Source organism: Styela clava, chromosome 12, assembly GCF_964204865.1.
Source record: "Styela clava chromosome 12, kaStyClav1.hap1.2, whole genome shotgun sequence".
Classification (NCBI taxonomy): domain Eukaryota; kingdom Metazoa; phylum Chordata; class Ascidiacea; order Stolidobranchia; family Styelidae; genus Styela; species Styela clava.
Window position 1 is genome coordinate 10,226,563 of NC_135261.1, and position 19,358 is coordinate 10,245,920.

Below are 19,358 nucleotides of genomic sequence, written 5' to 3' on the forward strand. Positions count from 1 at the left end.
AAAACTTTTGGTCAACGAAATTTGTAGGTTTACATGAAGATAATTGTAAAATGGTTTTCAAAATGTGATAACATTTCACTGAACACTAGGAATCTTGTGGCATATTCCGTAACGAATCAACAAAACCAGACTGATAGGTCTTTAGAGATTTCATATATAAATATATGCTAACTATAATGGAGTCGATTTTTTTATGTGGTTATGTTCACGATCATCCGCAAACTACAACCATTGCTACGTAAGTTATAGAAACTATCAACTGTGATGCAAACGAGTCATTTGTGACTAAAATTCAATACCTAACAGAGTGAAACACCTGTCGTCATAGTTAAACGCGTCCAAAGATGATCGCAGTTTGAAAATGAAATAATAAATGTATAGCGAATATTCACTTATACATTTACTTCCTTGATTATTTTGCTAAAGGTGAATAAAAGGGACAAAGTTAAAGTGAACGCTGAATGCAAATTATTATCCAGGCGCTCAGATTTTTGATATTCGGATATATTACATGCGCTTGTAAATATCGACTCATTTTATTTTCGGCTGTCCGTGTTATTGTTACGCTAATTATAATTCACATTACATAATAGTCGTTAAATGCAGAAAGCAGTCGCAACCAGCAATCTGTTTAAAAGTCGCTAAAGAGGATAGAAAACCAAACAGCTGAAAGAGTATTACAATTTGAATTGTAATTCGTAGGCAGATATTTTTGCCAAATGATATTTTTCAAATGGTTATAGATGTAGAATGATTTAATAAACATACCAATTTCAAGAATTTAGTAACTTGGTTTTCATTTCACAATTTATAAACCAGTTTAGTTTACAGCTTAAACATTAATCACACTTTCAACTGCACATTACACAATCAGGAACAGGGAATGGAGTGCAATATTAAAACAGGTCTTCTTTTCATCTGGTTACTTTCTCTTGCTCCTGAGTTACCAAAAGGTGAGTAAAATTGATTTTGAGTTGTTTCCATGATTGACATTCAGTAAAGTTTCTACTGATAAAAGTTTACGCTATTGAAAGTTTGTAAAAATGATAGAATATTCTCCTTTAAGTACATATGCGTATAAATATTGTAGCCTTCTTCTTGACATGTTTCGCTTTTAAAACGTTTAAACCGGACTATAAGTGTTCCTGTACGCACAGTGAAACAGAGAATACTCTTTGAAAGTGTATCTCAGGCAATGGGCGCGGCTTGAAAAGTTAAAGGACCACTGCTCTACGGTTTCCGTAATTGCTTATTGAGAATGAAGGAAACAGTTTAAGCAGTTTTAGATTTATTCATTAATTTGCGTCATCATGCTTTACAACTGTTTCCTTGCCTTGGAAAAGTATTGTAAATACAGCAATTTATATATATTTAGGTGGAGAACCGTGTGTGAGGAAGTTGAGGAACGGTCGTCTGATATCAGAAGGATCCTGCCAGAATCCAAATGCGGATGGTAATATATGAAAATATTATAATATTGTTAACTTGTTTATCGACAAAGTCATCCTCATCTATCGTTCGTTTCTCTTTAAAAGATAGCTAGCTACTAGCTGGCGGCCCTAAATTATATTATGTTAATTAAACTAAAGAATCTGTCTGATTTTACAATATTGCTCGATAACTATCACGTCTGTCAAATATCTAACTTGCCCACATGATTAGCAGTTGTAGTATGCTTTGTGCCAACAGGTTGTGCTCTCGTGTATTTTTCAACACAAATGATTAGGGCAGAAAATGAACAATGTATAATTCAGCGTATATACGTAAATTAACTGTGATATACATTTAAACCACTAAAATCAAACAGCAATGCTCAAAGATCGGTGCTCCCGTAGTGTGTGTACCAGATTAGGGTCATGGGATAATTTTATTCTGATTTTCCTTATTTTAGTTCTATTATGAGTTCGGGACTGTCTGTGTTAGCCAAGTGAATAAACCCCCTGCCCAGACGTTTCAGTTCCTTTACAGTTTGCGTAACTTGATGTAAAGTAGGCGAACAAAATCAGTTACCTCCATATTGGTACACACACTTCTGGTGCGCACAAAAATCTGGCTGAAAAACTGAATTTTGAGCGCCTTTCGTAGCTCAATGACTAAAATACTTGTATCGTTATCACCAGATATCATCAATCAACTAAGACAAAATGTATACAAAAAAACAACTTGGTACCCAGCAAGCAATGGCTTCTCATATAAGGTGTTCCATGAGAGAGAGAATTACAGAACAGCCCAATTAGAGTGCGAGAAACATGGTGCAAGTCTCGCTTCGGCTGGAATCCGGAGTCCTACAGTGCGCAGGTAAATATTTAATGAACTGCCATAAAATTGTTCTGACCATAGGTTCTCAAAGTGCTCTATACGGTGCCCAGGGTCTCCGCGAGAGTAACATATAGGCTTCGGGGCTATCCGTGAACTTGAAAAACTTTGTAACTTTTCAAAGAACCAATGAAGGCATTAATAAATTTTGACAATGGTAGTGTTAATTTAAATTTGACATTTTCTATAAGTTCTAATATATATAGATAATGCCATGTTTCAGTTACAGCCTTGTTGCCACATTCGACACTACTGTCAAGTGTCATAATGTGTGGGTCTCTGTAAATTGTAGTCAATCTCTTCGCGGACGACATATCGCCAAAAGTTTAAGAGATAGCCCAGGTTTAGACTACTTCAATTTGGTGTAGTTGAGCCCAGAGATCCAGCGACTATTAAAGATCAGGGACATGCTATGAAAATTGAAACAAAAATTGGTATGGACGTAAAAGGGTATAGTGAAAAAGAAACAGGAAAGTAAGTTTGAAACAAATGATTACGACAAATCCGACATGTAAATTTTTCCAAACGGTTATTGATTACATTAACAGTGGCCACCTACGAGTTATGTGGGGTTTTTGATTGTGCGGACATATCGTGGCAACAGAAGCCGAGGGCCTCACTTTTTATTGAAGGCAATCATATAGTATTCTAGGTAATCAACATTTTACAATTGGTATAATATTTAAAAACTTTTTAGAAAACTAGATTTTCAGATTTCTGCATCAACGAGCGACCTTTGTGTTCATATATTTGATCATTACTCTTATGTCACGGTGACCGTACATTTGAACCCAAGTACATTTGAACCCATGTGTATATCCGCGGGTTCAATCTATATGCGGGTGCTAAAACCCATGCGTTAGGTTAGTATGGGTTCAAATATCCGTAAAACAAAAAAATTTTCTGTAGGTGCAATAGTATGCAGATGCAATCGTCGTGGGTTCAAATGTACGTGGGTTCAAATGTAATGGAACATTATGTCACATGTAAAATCGAGTTAGATTACTGGGAATTTTTTGCATTGATGTTGCATTTGATAAAATATGGAAAAACCTGCAGATCGTTTCCTTATACTTAACGGTTTATTGACGTAAATGTTATAACGACTAACGCTAAAATAGTGTTGATTACTCACTATTGAACTATAGGAAATGATCCCGCAGACGGGAGCTAGAAATATCAGTAATTAAAACTTTATTATATCACATCTTGTTAGCGAAGTTAGCTGCACCTAACAAAAATTATCTAGAGATACCTCTCGAATTGAACAAAATGCAAGATAGTTTGTAATAAACTTTTTGTTTTGATTAGTTTGTTTTCAGTGACTACCAATGCCTCAACAGTAATTTATTCATATCATTCATATTCATCACACATTCTTCGTGATATGAGCGACGCGACGTTTGTTGTGGGGTACTATGATTTCACAATTAGGCTATCACTGTACGTTGAAACTATCGTTCAACAACCACACTTCAACAAAATGCAAAGTGTTGCATTGTACTATTCCCGCGGTAACTCGATAAATGGACAAAGTGCAACTCTAAAATCACAAACACAGTGCTATGCCTACTACTAAAATCGATTGGATATCAAATATTTCACTATTACTTGACCTTCAATTTATTTATTCTCATGTATAAAAACATGTTGAAACCCCAAATTATTTTTGATATTGGGTATAAGGGGCACCATTATCAAAAACTCGCCCTGGGCACCAGAAATGTTTGACACACCCCTGCTTGTAGGCTATACCTAAGTGAAATGGGTGTATATGTATATTTATGTATGTGCACATCAAGTTAACGCCACAAGTCATTAACATAAGTAGCATGTTTCATATTTCAGTTTATTTAGGCATCTCAAACTGTTTCGGGTGGACTATGGTGTATATATATGTTTATAATGGTGACCGAGTATCTTTAGATTGGAATCATTCAAAACTTCTTCAACAACGTTTTCAATTGAGTCTAATATTTTTGTCCGACACTCCCAACAAAATCCATGTTACTCGGCTGGTAAAAGCATCTGATCTTAGATTTTGAGCAATTCTTCCAAGTTGACTTAATTACCTCCTGCTTAGATGTCTTAATTCATTAGTAAAGAAAAAATTGCGATTGTATAATCTTCATACAATATTTTCTCAAACAGTGAAATAATGCCAATGATCAAAAAAGCGACAGCCGGCATTTGGATTGGTTTGGATGATATTCAACAAGAAGGCAAGTTCGTTTGGAAAGACGGCGTCAATTCAACTAGGGAAAATACCGTTTGAAACAAAAATCAACCTTCCGGCTCTGGGAACGAAGATTGCGGAGAGTTACTACCATACGCCCCGTGGTATATAAATGACGTTCCTTGCTCTAAACACATAAAGTTTCTCTGCGAAAAGAAATATTAATTGTCTTAGTCTTCAACAACTGTCTATTCATGTCCACAAATTTACTTCCAACAACAAAATATGGCGGCAATTTTCACAATCGACATATATTCACAAGTTAGTTTGCAAAAGTCTAGCAAGGTGTAATAACTACTCATATAAGTGAGAAACCAATTCTTCAAAATGTCACGACTAATACATAAGCATCACGGTGCATTTTTCATCCCGACATAATTTCGAACTCGACAAAGGTGTGGTTATATTTGGAAACGCAGTATCGAACCGTTTTGGTTCTGTTTATGTGTGCTGTGATGAGTAATTAACTATCTCATGAAGAATAGACTAATAATATGTAATCGTCATTTTTTGTGAATCACTTTCAACATGACGTTATTCGAAATATAAAGGTATATTTCCATGATACATTGATTTTGTCTTTGAGGGTGATTAGCCTACGTATGTGCTTGTATCTACTTGTTTTTAATCTTCCCCGCTTCTATTCGTTGCACTGTTTATATGAGGTTATGTGAATTATAGCATCTAATTAACGTATAGAATAAAATGAAAACCATACTCAACTTTTCCGTCTTTTTTGTTATGTTGTGACTTGTGATAGGATTCTTTTGTTTATATCAGACAAATGACTCAATCATGTTACATATCAATCGGTTGTTAGCCCAGATTGGTTACAGAATCAGCCTGTTCAACTCGTTCAGATTTGTGGACGAGGATGGTAATGATGAGGTTGTTAATGGCCTTTACACCGATTGCAACTGTACCAAGGACCGAGTTGTTTAATGTACTTAGACCTAGTTACATAACAGATCTTAGTTTTTAGACCTCTCAGAGTAATTCCGAGATGAGCAATCTCTGGTCATTAACAGTATAGCTAGATTACAAGCTCTCTCGAGTCAACAAAAATTGTTTCGCAGAATACCAACTTGTATTTATTTTCGTTCTCAAGTGTCATCTTAGCCCTCTATAAATAATTGTAGGTATGAGACGCTTTTTAATAGTATTGGAGTTACGATGAAATGTCATTCAAATATTTCATTACTGACGATTTTTAAAAGTATTACTATTAAAAATCGTCAGTCGTGTAACGGTCAAATGGCATTTCACCGTAACCACATTATGTTAATATTCGATTTCGTACCGAGGAATAAGCAACACCAGAAATTTTTTTGCCGAGTTTTCATTAATGCCTCGGTGTTTAATGAAATGATTGATCAGACGTTTCAGAAATCAATATTGATCTGGTTGAAATAAATTTGCTTATTTTCTCCCTCAAGTATCATCTTACCTTTTATAAATGTTTGTAGGTATGAGAACTATTTTTAAAAAATAGGATGTAATTCTATCATAATTTGGCCTTCAATCAGTTATCAATACTGAAACTAACTTATTCAATTCCAGATGATAAGACGAAACACAAGTTACATTCCTATTGCTATTATTTATGGTTCCATTACATTTGAACCCACGACGATTGCACCGGCATACTATTGCACCTATGGAAATTTTTTGTTGTTTTACGGATATTTGAACCCATACTAACCCTAACCCATGGGTTTAGCACCCGCATATAGATTGAACCCGCGAATATACACATGGGTTCAAATGTTCGTGGGTTCAAATGTACGGTCACCGTTATCTATACTGAAACTAACTTATTCAATTTCAGATGATAACACGAAACACAAGTTACATTCCTATTGCTATTATTTATATATATGGAGCACCAAAGTATTAAGTGCTTAGGGCGGGGTGGGCAACCTTTCTTGACTCGCGTGTCAAAATCGGCTATATTCAACGACAAAGTTTTCAAGACACGAAGAGTTTTCGGGAATGGCATCCCAATCACGCAATAGTTAGATTGATTCTCTCTTGTATTCCCTTGCCTAATCGCTTGAATTTCGTTCGAAATCAATTTATAACAGTAAGTTAGCAAGTAACTAACCAACATGAACTGTACAACTTCATAACTCAAGCAGAAATAAAGAAAAGTGGTGACACATACGAACTCTATTATTTTAGAGGGATACAGTTAGGCTAGTCAGCTCTGCGCTACTCAGTGTTTTAAATATTGCAGCAGTAGTGGTATGTAGCTAAGTGTTGAATTGCGCCCAGCTATTTTATTCTTTGTGTATCCTTTTATTAATGTAACTAGAACTGTAGCGTCAATTTTAAACCTGTGCTGGTCTATACAAAGTTGCAGAATGTCAGGCGATAACAAGAAAAGAAAAGTTGACACAGAGTGCAGGGTATTCAGCAAAAGTTGGACAGCCAAGTATTTATCCATGCGTCTAATAATGCAGCAGCTGCCATGGCCAGTTTCGTGATAGCTCACAATATCGCTCGAGACAGCAAACCATTTTCTGAAGGGGAGTTCATCAAAGAATGTTTAGTAGAGACTGCAGCAATTGTTTGTGCTGATAAAACAGATGCATTTAAACAAGTTACGGTATCGAGAAGAACTGTCACCAGAAGGGTTCAGTGTATCGCTGGAGATTTGAGAGATCAGTTGCTTCATTATGTCAAACAATTTGACTTCTTCACTTTTGTTGCTTATTTTCGTTCGTGGCATTACTTGAGATTTACTCAAGAAAATTACTGACTGAAAATTACTGAAGAATTGGCTGCAATAAGGCCAATGAAAGGAACAACAACAGGTGCAGGTATTTTTAGCAAGGTAGATGCATCCATAGATAAGTTGGGCCTTGGATGGGAAAAATTGGCGAGAGTGACGACAGATGGGTGCCCAAATCTTACAGGAAAAATGTGGGATTGTTAAGCGTATGAAAGATAAAGTTGATGAAATTGACCTAAAGCAGAAGTTAGTGTTTTTTACATTGTATCATACACCAACAGGTATTGTGCAAGTCAGTGCTAAAAATAAGCCATGTCACTGATGTTGATACAAAACTAGTTAACTTCATCAGATCTTGAGCACTAAATAACAGACAGTTTATTTCCCTGTTGGAAGAGCAAGAAAATGAGCATACTGACATAGGATATCATTGAACTGTGAGATGGCTCAGTTTAGACAAAATACTGAAGCGAGTTTGGGACTTTTGCTTTTGTTGTTGATGACACTGCTCTATTAATAAATGAGATGAATTGCAAAATTCCAAAGTAAAAAACTGTTTGTGCATGATATGCACAGCTGGGTAAAATCGTTCATAATGAAATTGCAGTTTCTTTCACGCCAATTACAGAACAATAATCGCGCTCATTTTGCCACACTTAACACAGCTACCACATCTGCAAATAATTTTCAAAAATTACTCTACAATGCTGGATGCACTGCATGCTGAATTTTTGAGACAATTTGAAGATTTCTAATCAATTGAGAATAAAATGAGTATGGTCCATTCTCCTTCCACCAGTAAAGTGGACAACATACCATCTGATGCACAACTCGAGCTTATTGATTTGCAGTGTGACACTTTACTTCAGGAAAAATTTAAATCATCTGAAATTCTGGATTTTTATTCCTCTCTGAATAGAGAAAGTTTTCCCAACATGAGGAGACATGCTCAAATGATGCTATTTCTTTTCGGATCCACATATATGTGTGAGCAAACCTTCTCAGGAATGAATTTTATCAAATCTAAATTTCGGTTCGTCTCTCACAGTTGAACATCGTTCTGATTTGCTGAGAATATCTACGTCTGACATTCAAGGACTTGTTAGGGCTCAGCAGAGCATGCACACGTCTCATTAAAAATAACAATTGTATTAGGTTTTGTTTCAATCAATTGTGCAATAAAATACAATAAAAATTGCCGCTAAGCAAAAATAATTGCTCAGCCCTGAATTGTAGCCAACTGAATTCTGCGCCCATTCTCGATATCGAAAGCTCATTCATTTGTTACGTCATACTGTATTTGTTTGTAGCCACATGTCATAAAAGAACAAAAACAGTTCAAATAAATAACGGATTGTTAACAAACGATTATGCATAAATGAACACCGATTTTCATTAGATAATTCACAGAGTCTTGAAACTTTCTATCTGAATGAGGATGATCTAGTTTCCGAGGCCTCGCTCGCGTGCCGAATAAATGGGCTCGCATGCCAAGTTTAGCACGCATGCCGTGGGCTGCCCACCTCTGGTCTGGTTAGGGCCTTTAAAGGCCATGAGCCGCCAGCTTATTTTTATTATATGTGTAAATTAAAAAATTTAGCATTCTGCTTGACACGTTTCGTTTCTAAACGTCTAAAAAAACTCCACTATAAGCGTCCGTGATGATTGCACAGTAAAACAAAGAAAGTTCCTTGTTTATTGCGACTGATGGCAACAGTTTATGAAGTTTTAGCACATGTACAAATCATTTCGTGATTCATTAATTCACGCCATGATGTTATACAACTCTTTCCTTGTCTCGAAAATGTATTGCAATTACATCAATTTCAGGTGGAGAAGGAACGGTCGTCTGATGTCGGAAGGATCCTGCCAGAATCCAAATGCTGATGGAGCAGATAAACCGTGAAAAACTTGCGACTTCTATCTATCATGACGGTCTACTCAATACTGATAAACTTTGTCCCAGACAATCCTCTTTCTTTTTATCATGTGGTCTCTGGTTCAAACGAAGCAATGACCAATAATTACTGGATCAAACTTATTTTGGGCATAAGTAATAATTGCCAAAAATGTGCGCCCTGGTGCAAACATGTAAACAAGCCTCGAAGTTTCAGCTCTGAAAAAAATATTAAAATGCTGACGTGTTTGGGGCCTAAAGACTGTGTAATTAACAATTTAGGAACATGCAATTAGCAGTCTTGGATCCTCATATGACCATAGGTCAAGGTCGACCGATAATATTCACTTCCCGGGACTCAAAGGGTGGTGTTGATGATATTTACTGCTCAGCGATCATCTGGGTAGCAAATGGACCGACAAGAAAATTCTGCGTTCCCGAAGTATCTGAATAATAGGGCGGACACCGGAGCGTAGTATGTTTCCGGGTTAGGGTTAGGCCATAATTTTATTCTATTTTTCCTTATTTTAGTTCTATTCCGAGGTCGGGGATTAGCCAAGTGATTCCCGTAGTATTAGTACCTGAAATTATGGCCTAACTTTAATCTGGTACACATACTACGTTCCGGTGCCCGCCGTCTTGGTTCACATACTTCGGGAGTACAGAAAATTTAGCGTGCTGGCCATAACATACGGAGAAAGACGTGCGTTTGGCAAACGTTTATAAATGGTTTATTTTTCACGCAGTATAACGGAACAACACAAACACCCACATTTAACACGAAGGCGAATGTTGTCACAACATTCTTTGTATATATGACGCATGATAAAGCAACAAATAATAATTCATAATGTAACTAACTTGCTTTACCTACAATGACGACAAAGAAGAATGGCAGAAGATAGTTCAGATTACAGAAATAGTGTTGTGACAATATGAACAGTGCCTGTAAGTTTGAAAGTTTGCCTCTACAGTCTATTCTATATATGCATGTTTGATCGGCGTCATGCTTGTGGATTATATCTTTAGAGTTACTAAACAATTGGTTGAACATTCCATAGCTACCAACTGCCAAATGGAGTGCAATTTGAAAATACTTTTGATTTTCATCTGGTTCTTGCCTGTCGCTCAGACAACAACGCAACGTGAGTAGAATACGCAACATGCCTTAGGATATGAAATTGGAATAACAACTGGAATATTATTATACTCTTGGTATCTTTGAGGCATTTCTCAACTCTAATGAACACTATTCACGGGAAAATAATTCCAGACCACAAGCCTCTCTTAGTGTCCCTATCGCAAAAGGATAAATATGTTTTTATATTTCTTTTCATTGATCTCAACCTTATAATTCCATTTCGTATAAATAAGTTGAATGCACACATCATTTTTTACGACACTGATGACTAGAACTGCGCATTTTGAATCGAATAGTAAAAATTTCAAATCGTCGTCAACTTTTTTTTTCGAGGACAGGGTGAATCTATCAATTTTTGTATTGAAGCCATATTTTTAGAATATTTTTCAAATATTCGATTCCAAAAAATATTTGTTGGATTCTGAAATTATCTGGTATTTGAAAATTATTGATGGCTTGTATTGAAATTGATGGCGATCCATCATTTTGTGATCCAATATCAAATTTAGCACGAAGAAGTTACATATTGCATGTAACAATTTGGAATTTTGATTATTCACACAGAATAACCAACATAAATGGAGATAAAATCTCCTACAAAATTTCGACTTATAAAACTGGCCAATGAATAAAAATTTATATTAAATTTCATGTCTATTAGGCTTCATTAGGAATTTGAAAACATAAAGTATAAAAATAGTTTCCGAACGATTTCTTCCAAATTTGAGTTTGATTGTTGAAAATCGATTGCTCCATTAGTTGCGAAGAAACAAATTTTTTTTCGCAACAAAAAAATTCTCCTCAACAATAACAATTTAACAAAACGATTCCTAGGTTACACTTTGTTTTGAATATTTTTTCAATTTGATAGGATTCAACAATCTAGATAAAACAAACTAGAATGAGATAAGAGAATTAGGAGAAATACTGCAAACAACAAACATGAATTCAAGATATTGATTTCCGATAAATTTCTGCCCACCTATGCCCAGAATTCTTTAATTTTTGGTATCGTTGTTGAAATTTATTTTCCATTTCGGTGTCTTTATGTTTGCAATAACAACATGGGTATTTCTATTCATTCAGATGGAGAATTATGTGTGACTAAATGGAAGAACGGTCATTTTGTAACCGAAGGTTCCTGTCAAAGAACAACTAGCAATGGTAAAATATAAAATAGAACGCTGTCGCAAAAATAGCTATTTTAATTCCAGTTTTACAAGAATCAAATCCATACTTGAAAATAGATTCAAGATGTTTACCTTCCACGTATCCGCGATAATTACTAGCAGGACATTCTTGTTCAATGTTTAGCATAATAACATCTTCAAACATTGATGAAACTTCAAAATGGTGATGTTATTTTTGAAAAAAACAACTCGCTGAAATGAGGAAAGCATTGTACCTTCCATTGTCGAAATTCCTTTTTTGATCGTGAAACCTAATTTAAGCAACCACGGATATTCCGATTTCCCAGACTGTTCCCTGTTGTAATATAGCGAAGTAATATATATGTTATTTCAGCCTGTGATACTGGTAGCAGAAGGTAACGAACCGGTAAAGTAACAATTTAAGTATTGTTGAAGTAAGAAAACGCTCCCAGCTTCTTTGCTTCGCTTTGTTTGCAATTTGCTTGGAACTTACGACTCCTGGGTTAAGGAACAATGCTTAGGACAAACTATTTCGCTCGCTCTTTACGTCTATTTTGATAAAATTTGGAATTTAGTCGCATTACGCAGCATTTTGTTTTAAAATGTTCATCTAAATAATATAAAATTCAAGACCTAAATCCTCAACCACTGTAGGACAGTGACATCAGTATTGTAACCCACATTGTGTGCATGTGTACTTTGTACCATTGCATCTTAAAATCACTCTCATTCGCACGTATCAGCTAACTCAGCGGTTCTCAACCTTTTTTCTGTCGTGGCCCACTTTCGTTGCACAAACCTTCTGTGGCTCAATAACTTTCTCATGTAAGGGAAAACTACCAAAAAATGAGAAATAAAAAATTATTTCCGCAAAAATAAACACCTCCACTTTTCAATTAGAATTACCACTCAGTAGGATATACCGTATTATTATTCTACTTCCATCATATTTACCTAGGTTATTATTACCTCTAGCAATTTTCAAAAAGTTTGTGTCCCACCTGACAATGTATCTGTGGTCCAGCAGTGGGTCATGGCCCGGTTGAGAACCGGTGAGCTAGCTAGTAGCCAAGATGATTCAGCAAATGGTCGTAATATTTGGGAGTGTGACCTGATTTTGCTATATAAAAATATTCATTTCGTCTATGTAACTCACATATTCTCAAACAGACATCGTCAAGCATCTAAAACAAAGAGTATACAAAAATACTTGGTATGTGGCAACCAATAATTTTTCCTATAAACTGTTCCACGATACGGTGCCGTATGAAACTGCCCAATACGAATGTCAGACAAGGGGTGCCAACCTCGCTGCCGCTGGTATCCGGGATCCTGCAGTGCGCAGGTAATGGTTTAAAATATCTACCAAATTAGTTTTTTGTACAAAATAATTGTATATATACGTAGCCTATATACTAGTGATTTATTGTTTAATATGTTTGTGCAAAACATTTAGTTTCGTAGATTAGTCAATTCTATAGGAAGAGGATGTCGTATTTTAGTTTATTTCGACACCTTCATTAAACGATTTCCTGTTGAACGTAGTAGTCGATGTGTAAAATGTAATAATAGCTATATGTATTTGAAAGTGGAATTGTTTGCAACTGTTTAACAACAGTTTCTCTTCTCTGTTAGGGTTCTGAGCTTGGGCGTGTCAAACCTATATGCTGCTCGGGGCGAGTTTCTGATAATAATGTCCCTTATACCTAATTTTAAAAATAATTCGGAGGATAAACAAATTATAGATGTAGTTATACATGAGAATAAATAACTTAAAGGTCAAGTAAGAGTGAAATGTTTATATTATTATTATTTAAATCATCTAACTAAGCAACAAATCCTAAGACGTACTGCCCGTGGTGGATGCCTCTATGGCTCCCTCTAGACACGTCTTTGGTTCTGTGTGAGGGCTCGATTAAAAAAATCTGTTACTCCTGGCTGGTAAAAAGTAGATATTCTTGAATTTAAACGTTCATGACCGTAATTGCTTTCAAGTCAAATTACTAACTCCTACCTGAAAATATATACAAAGTACACCAAATGCACGCGTTTGGTTGGTGAAAGAACGCAATGAGACTGTTCAATCTTCTCAAAACAAAATTTGTTTTAAACAGTGAATTAATGCCACTTATTAAAGAAGCGGGATTCGACACTTGGATTGGCTTGGATGACATTCAAAATGAAGGCAAGTTTGTTTGGAAAGACGGCGTCCCTTCAACTAAGGAAAATACCATTTGGTTTGTTAATCAACCGGATAATAACGGAAACGAAGATTGCGCACAATTTCGTCCACAATTTGATTGGATGCTAAATGACATGCCTTGCTCAAACCACCTAAAATATTTCTGTGAAAGAAGAAATTAATTGTTTAGTCTTCAATAAACCAAAACTATATGTATGTCCACGTATTTACTTCCAAAAAACTGAATATGGACATGGTGGCAATTTCCACAATCGACATATATATATTCATAAATTGATGAGATGAGTAATTAACTCGACTTTGCATAGTATCTATTGATTATTTCTTTGTGAATTACTTCCAGCATACGTTATTCGAATATAAAGTTATATTTCTGTAATTGACACATTGAATCAGTCTTTGATTGTCATTACGTACGTGCTTGTATCTACTTGTTTTCCCCTTCCCCGCTTCTCTTCATTGCACTGTTTATATGTAGTAATGTAATGATTCCGTTGAAGAAAAGAATTATAGCAACTAATTAATGTATAAAATAAAATGAAAACCATGTTTTTGTTATGTTGTGACTTGTGATAGGATTCTTTCGTTTATATCAGGCGGAGGAAAGATGACTCAATCATGTTACAAATCAATCGGTTATCAGCCCAGATTGGTTACAAGATTAGCCTGTTTAGTTCTCGTTCAGATGCGTGGAAAATAAAAATACCTAAACTATCTTAACTTTGCCAAGAATTTAGCATTTTTTCTTCTAAGTTGAATCATATAAGTATAAAAACTCGTAATTAGATTAAACAACATATCAAATTGAATTATTCCTTGCAATAAACTGGCAAGACGAACTATAATATTAGCACGGCACACAAAAACCCGCAAATTCTTTAGGTTGAATTATTTAATTAAACGTTCAATTGAGATTAATGTTACAAGAATACTTTCAGGAACGCTGCAATTCCAATGAATTAACCCAAAAATAAACAATCACACAATCTAGAATGTCAAAGGAAATATATAAATTGGCCACGGTCAGTTCGAGTGCTCAACCTAAACGGTGCTAGTTGGTCGTGTAACGAGTTAACACTGATATGCAAAACAGACAAGCGGAGATTCTTCCGATAACGTCAGTCAATGTTATTGTGACGTGTAAATGATCAGTAAAGTTTGGGGTGGTGATTCAAATGAGTCACCGTGTATTAGTTGTCCAGCAATATTATTTCACTTCGCTTGAGAATACATATATATATATATATTTATTTGATATCACTGTTTTTCACGTGGTTCATCTAAATTCTAAACGCTCTGCTGTTAGGATAAGCAGATAGAACACAGATTGATTACCAATTGACTATAACAGCACCCCCGCCGGTCATGATATTTTGTTCAAGTCGTATTTTTTTTATCTCCAGACGAGGGAATCAGTTCACGAAACCAATTGTACCCCGAATATAAATACTATAAAACTCTCATCTGGCTACGTATACATTATTTTGATGAATGGCGTATTTCATAGACCCCACCAGTCATTAACGCCTGGTTTATACGTTAGCACAGTACAATAGACATTGGTAACGCTATTTTTATGTCAACAGCCGCGACATTCCTATATAAATTAGGGTTATTAACAATTGAATAAAATTTTGAATGCCATCTTGCCCTTAGATAAACATTGAGAATGTGACCGACTCATTTAGTTCAACGTGTAGAGCTAGTACACACAGCATGAAGAAATAGTTTACAACATATTGCTACTATATATTGCCAGTGATAAACTTTATTGTGTTAATTTACGGAGTTATAAGAACAGAACACTAAAAGAGCTATTAAAATGGCAGCAAAACCCAAGTATATTTCAGTGTTGCTTCATGGCCTTGTCCGGTCTGTTTGATTGATCCATACACCACTATACAAACACTAAAGTTATTGCGCAGGTAAATATTTAATGAATTTCCATAAAATTGTTCAGATCATAGGTTCTTAAAGTGGTCCATACGGAGCCCAAGGTCTCCGCGAGAGTAACATATAGGCTTCGAGAGCTATCCGTGTACTTGAATAACTTTGTAACATTTAAAGAACAAATAAACCATTAATAAACTTTGACAACGGTATTGTTAATTCAAATATGACATTATCTAAAAGTTCCAATATAGTTATGCCATGTTTTAGTTACTGCCTCGTTGCCACATTTCGACACTACTGCCAAGTGTCATAATTTGTGGGTCTCTGTAAATTGTAGTCAATCTCTTCGCGGACGACATATCGCCAAAAGTTTGAGATAGCCCAGATTTAGACTACTTCAATTTGATGTAGAGTTGTGCCCAGAGATCTAGCGACTTTTAAAGATCAGGGACATGCTATGAAAATTAAAACAAAAATTCCTATGGACGTACAAGAAAAGGATATAGTGAAAAGGAAACAAGAAAGTAAATTTGAAACAAATGATTACGACAAATACGACACAATTTTTCAAAACGGTTATTGATTACATTAACAGTGGCCACTTACGAGTTATGTGGGGTTTTGGATTGTGCGCGACATATCGTGTCAACAGAAGCCGAGGGCCTCACTTTTTATTGAAGGCAATCATATAGTATTCTAGGTAATCAACATTTTACAATTGGTATAATATTTGAAAACGTTTTAAAAAACTAGATTTTCAGATTACTGCATCAACGCGCGACCTTTGTGTTCATATATTCGATCATTACTCTCATGTCACATGTAAAATCGAGTTGGATTTCTGCGTATTTTTTGCATTGATGTTGCATTTGATAAAATATGGAAAAACCTGCAGATCGTTTTTTTATACCTAATGTGGTTTATTGACGTAAATCTTATAACGACTAACGCTAAAATAATGTTAATTTTGATTACTCACTATTGAACTATAGGAAATGATCCCGCAGTCGGGAGCTAGAAATATCAGTAATTAAAACTTTATTATATCACATCTTGTTAGCGAAGTTAGCTGCACCTAACAAAAATTATCTAGAGATACCTCTCGAATTGAACAAAATGCAAGATATTTGGTAATAAACTTTTTGTTTTGATTAGTTTGTTTTCAGTGACTACCAATGCTTTAACAGTAATTTATTCATATCATTAATATTCATCCACATTCTTCGTGATATGAGCGACGCGACGTTTGTTGTGGGGTACTATGATTTCATAATTAGGCTATCACTGTACGTTGAAACTATCGTTCAACAACCACACTTCAACAAAATGCAAAGCGTTGCATAGTATCATTTCCGCGGTAACTCGATAAATGGACAAAGTGCAACTCTAAAATCACAAACACAGTGCTATGCCTACTACTAAAATCGATTGGATATCAAATATTTCACTATTACTTGACCTTCAATTTATTTATTCTCATGTATAACAACATGTTGATACCCCAAATTATTTTTGATATTGGGTATAAGGGGCATCATTATCAGAAACTCGCCCTGGGCACCAGAAATGTTTGACACACCCCTGCTTGTAGGCTATACATAAGTGAAATGGGTGTATATGTATATATATTTATGTATGTGCACATCAAGTTAACGCCACAAGTCATAAACATAAGTAGCATGTTTCATATTTCAGTTTATTTAGGCATCTCAAACTATTTCGGATGGACTATGGTGTATATGTTCATAATGGTGACCAAGTATTTTTAGCTTGGAACCATTTAGAACTGCTTCAACAACGTTTTTCAATCGAGTCTAATATTTCATCCGACACTCCCAACAAAATTCATGTTACTTGGCTGGTGAAAGCATCTGATCTTAGATTTTGAGCAATTCTTCCAAGTTGAAATAATCACCTCCTGCTCAGATGCCTTAATTCATTGTAAAGAAAGAATTGTGATTGTATAATCTTAATACAATATTTTCTTAAACAGTGAAATAATGCCAATGATCAAAAAAGAGGGAGGCAACACTTGGATTGGATGACATTCAACAAGAAGGCAAGTTCGTTTGGGAAGCCGGTGTTAATTCAACTGCAGAAAATACTTTTTGGGGCCAAAATCAACCGAACAATAATATTAACGAAGATTGCGTAAATTTCCGATCAAAGGGCCCATGGCTGTTACATGACTTTTACTGCTCCAAACCCCTAAGATTTCTCTGTGAGAAAGAAATCAATTGTTTTAGTCTTCGGCCACAACTAACTATCTATGTCCGCGAATTTACTTCCAACAACAGAATATGGAGACAATTTCCAAAATCGACATATATTCACAAGTTAGTTTGCAAGAACCTAGGAAGCTGTAATAACTCATATAATTAAGAATTCACATGAGATAACAATTCTTCAAAATTTCACGACCAATACACATGCATCGTGGTGCATTTTCCCCCAGACAGAATTTCGAACTCCGACTGAGAAGTGGATATATTTAGAAACGCAGTATCGAACCGTTTTGCTTCTGGTTATGTCTGCTCTGATGAGTAATTAACTCGACTTTGCATAGTATCTATTGGTTATTTTTTTTGAATTACTTCCAACATGACGTTATTCGAAATATAGAGTTATATTTCTGTAATTGACACATTGAATCAGTCTTTGGTTGTCATTATGTACGTGCTTGTATCTATTCGTTTTTAATCTTCCCCGCTTCTCTTCGTTGCGCTGTTTAGATGTAGTAATGTAATAATTCCGTTGAAGAAAAGAATTATAGCATCTAGTTAATGTATAAAATAAATGAAAACCATGCTCAATTTTTTCCGTCTTTTTTTGTTATGTTGTGATAGGATTCTTTTGGGAACATCGATAAAATGACTCAATCATGTAACACCGTGGTTCTCAAAATGGGCGTCACGACGTCTAACTGCGTCGTTTCAATTTTGCTAGGGCGTCGCAAAACTTTTTTTCTTTTGCGGAATTGTACCCATTTCGCGGTCCGTAGAAAAAATCTAAATATAAAATTGCACGAAATACACAAGCTTCAAAAATGATACTAAACAAGAAACATCTAAAATGAAAACTCGTAAGTATGATGAAAGCTACTTGGACTTTGGATCGTTCAAGTTTTAAGTACAAAAGCTTTTTGTTGCAACTGGGGATGCGATGTTACTAAATGCCGTTCCGGCTTATTTGGTAACATGCTTTCACTGGCCAAAATCTTGCTACAAAAAACACATTGCGGCTTTTCTTCGCCATTTTGTTGAACGGAATCGACATGAGAAGAAATTTTCATTCTAAAAATGTAATGAGTTCTTGGATTTTTTTGGATAAAGATTATTTTTCCTTTGTTAAAATAGCGTTGCGCACTCTCATCCCCTTTGTGACTTTTATTTATGTGCAGCAGGCTTTTCTACCATGGTCATAAAAAAGACAAAATATCGCTCTCGAGTAAATGTTGAAAGGGAATGCGTTCTCAAAGGGAATGCTGTTCTCACAATTCATCCCAAGGTTCAATGACAATCGTAAAAAGAAGCAAGAACGCCCATCACATTAAATGTGATTTCATTGACTTTCGTCAAGTTTTGTTTGTTCTCTTTGATAAAACTCATTGTAAAAAAAGATCTATTATTGAATGGTATTAGGACGTTTTTCATCAGGAGTCGCAACTTGAGCATATTTGTTAGAGGACGTCATAATACAAAGAAGTTTGAGAACCACTGATGTAATACTTTACACCTAATCACCTGGCCGGTTAAACTAGTTTAAATACTGAGACATATACTGATTG

General features: G+C 35.3%; 2 protein-coding genes across 4 annotated transcripts; both read left to right on the forward strand.

The window, feature by feature from the left end:
- Positions 1-788: 788 nt before the first annotated feature.
- Positions 789-17,705, forward strand: LOC144430679 (C-type lectin BML-2-like). Of its 2 annotated transcripts, none has more exons than XM_078118706.1 (4): positions 789-953; positions 1,376-1,453; positions 2,121-2,298; positions 4,468-5,254. In XM_078118706.1, the coding sequence occupies exons 1-4, from the start codon at positions 884-886 to the stop codon at positions 4,589-4,591; spliced, it is 450 nt and encodes a 149-aa protein (XP_077974832.1). In that variant the 5' UTR covers positions 789-883; the 3' UTR covers positions 4,592-5,254. The 2 variants fall into 2 exon arrangements, with proteins under 2 accessions (XP_077974832.1, XP_077974833.1); XM_078118707.1 differs by lacking the exon at positions 4,468-5,254 and adding an exon at positions 17,565-17,705 and having other exon boundaries at positions 790-953.
- On the forward strand, positions 10,074-14,189 carry LOC144430793 (lectin-like). Of its 2 annotated transcripts, none has more exons than XM_078118912.1 (4): positions 10,074-10,328; positions 11,411-11,488; positions 12,646-12,820; positions 13,590-14,189. In XM_078118912.1, the coding sequence occupies exons 1-4, from the start codon at positions 10,190-10,192 to the stop codon at positions 13,837-13,839; spliced, it is 642 nt and encodes a 213-aa protein (XP_077975038.1). In that variant the 5' UTR covers positions 10,074-10,189; the 3' UTR covers positions 13,840-14,189. The 2 variants fall into 2 exon arrangements, with proteins under 2 accessions (XP_077975038.1, XP_077975039.1); XM_078118913.1 differs by having other exon boundaries at positions 10,074-10,131.
- Positions 17,706-19,358: the final 1,653 nt, after the last annotated feature.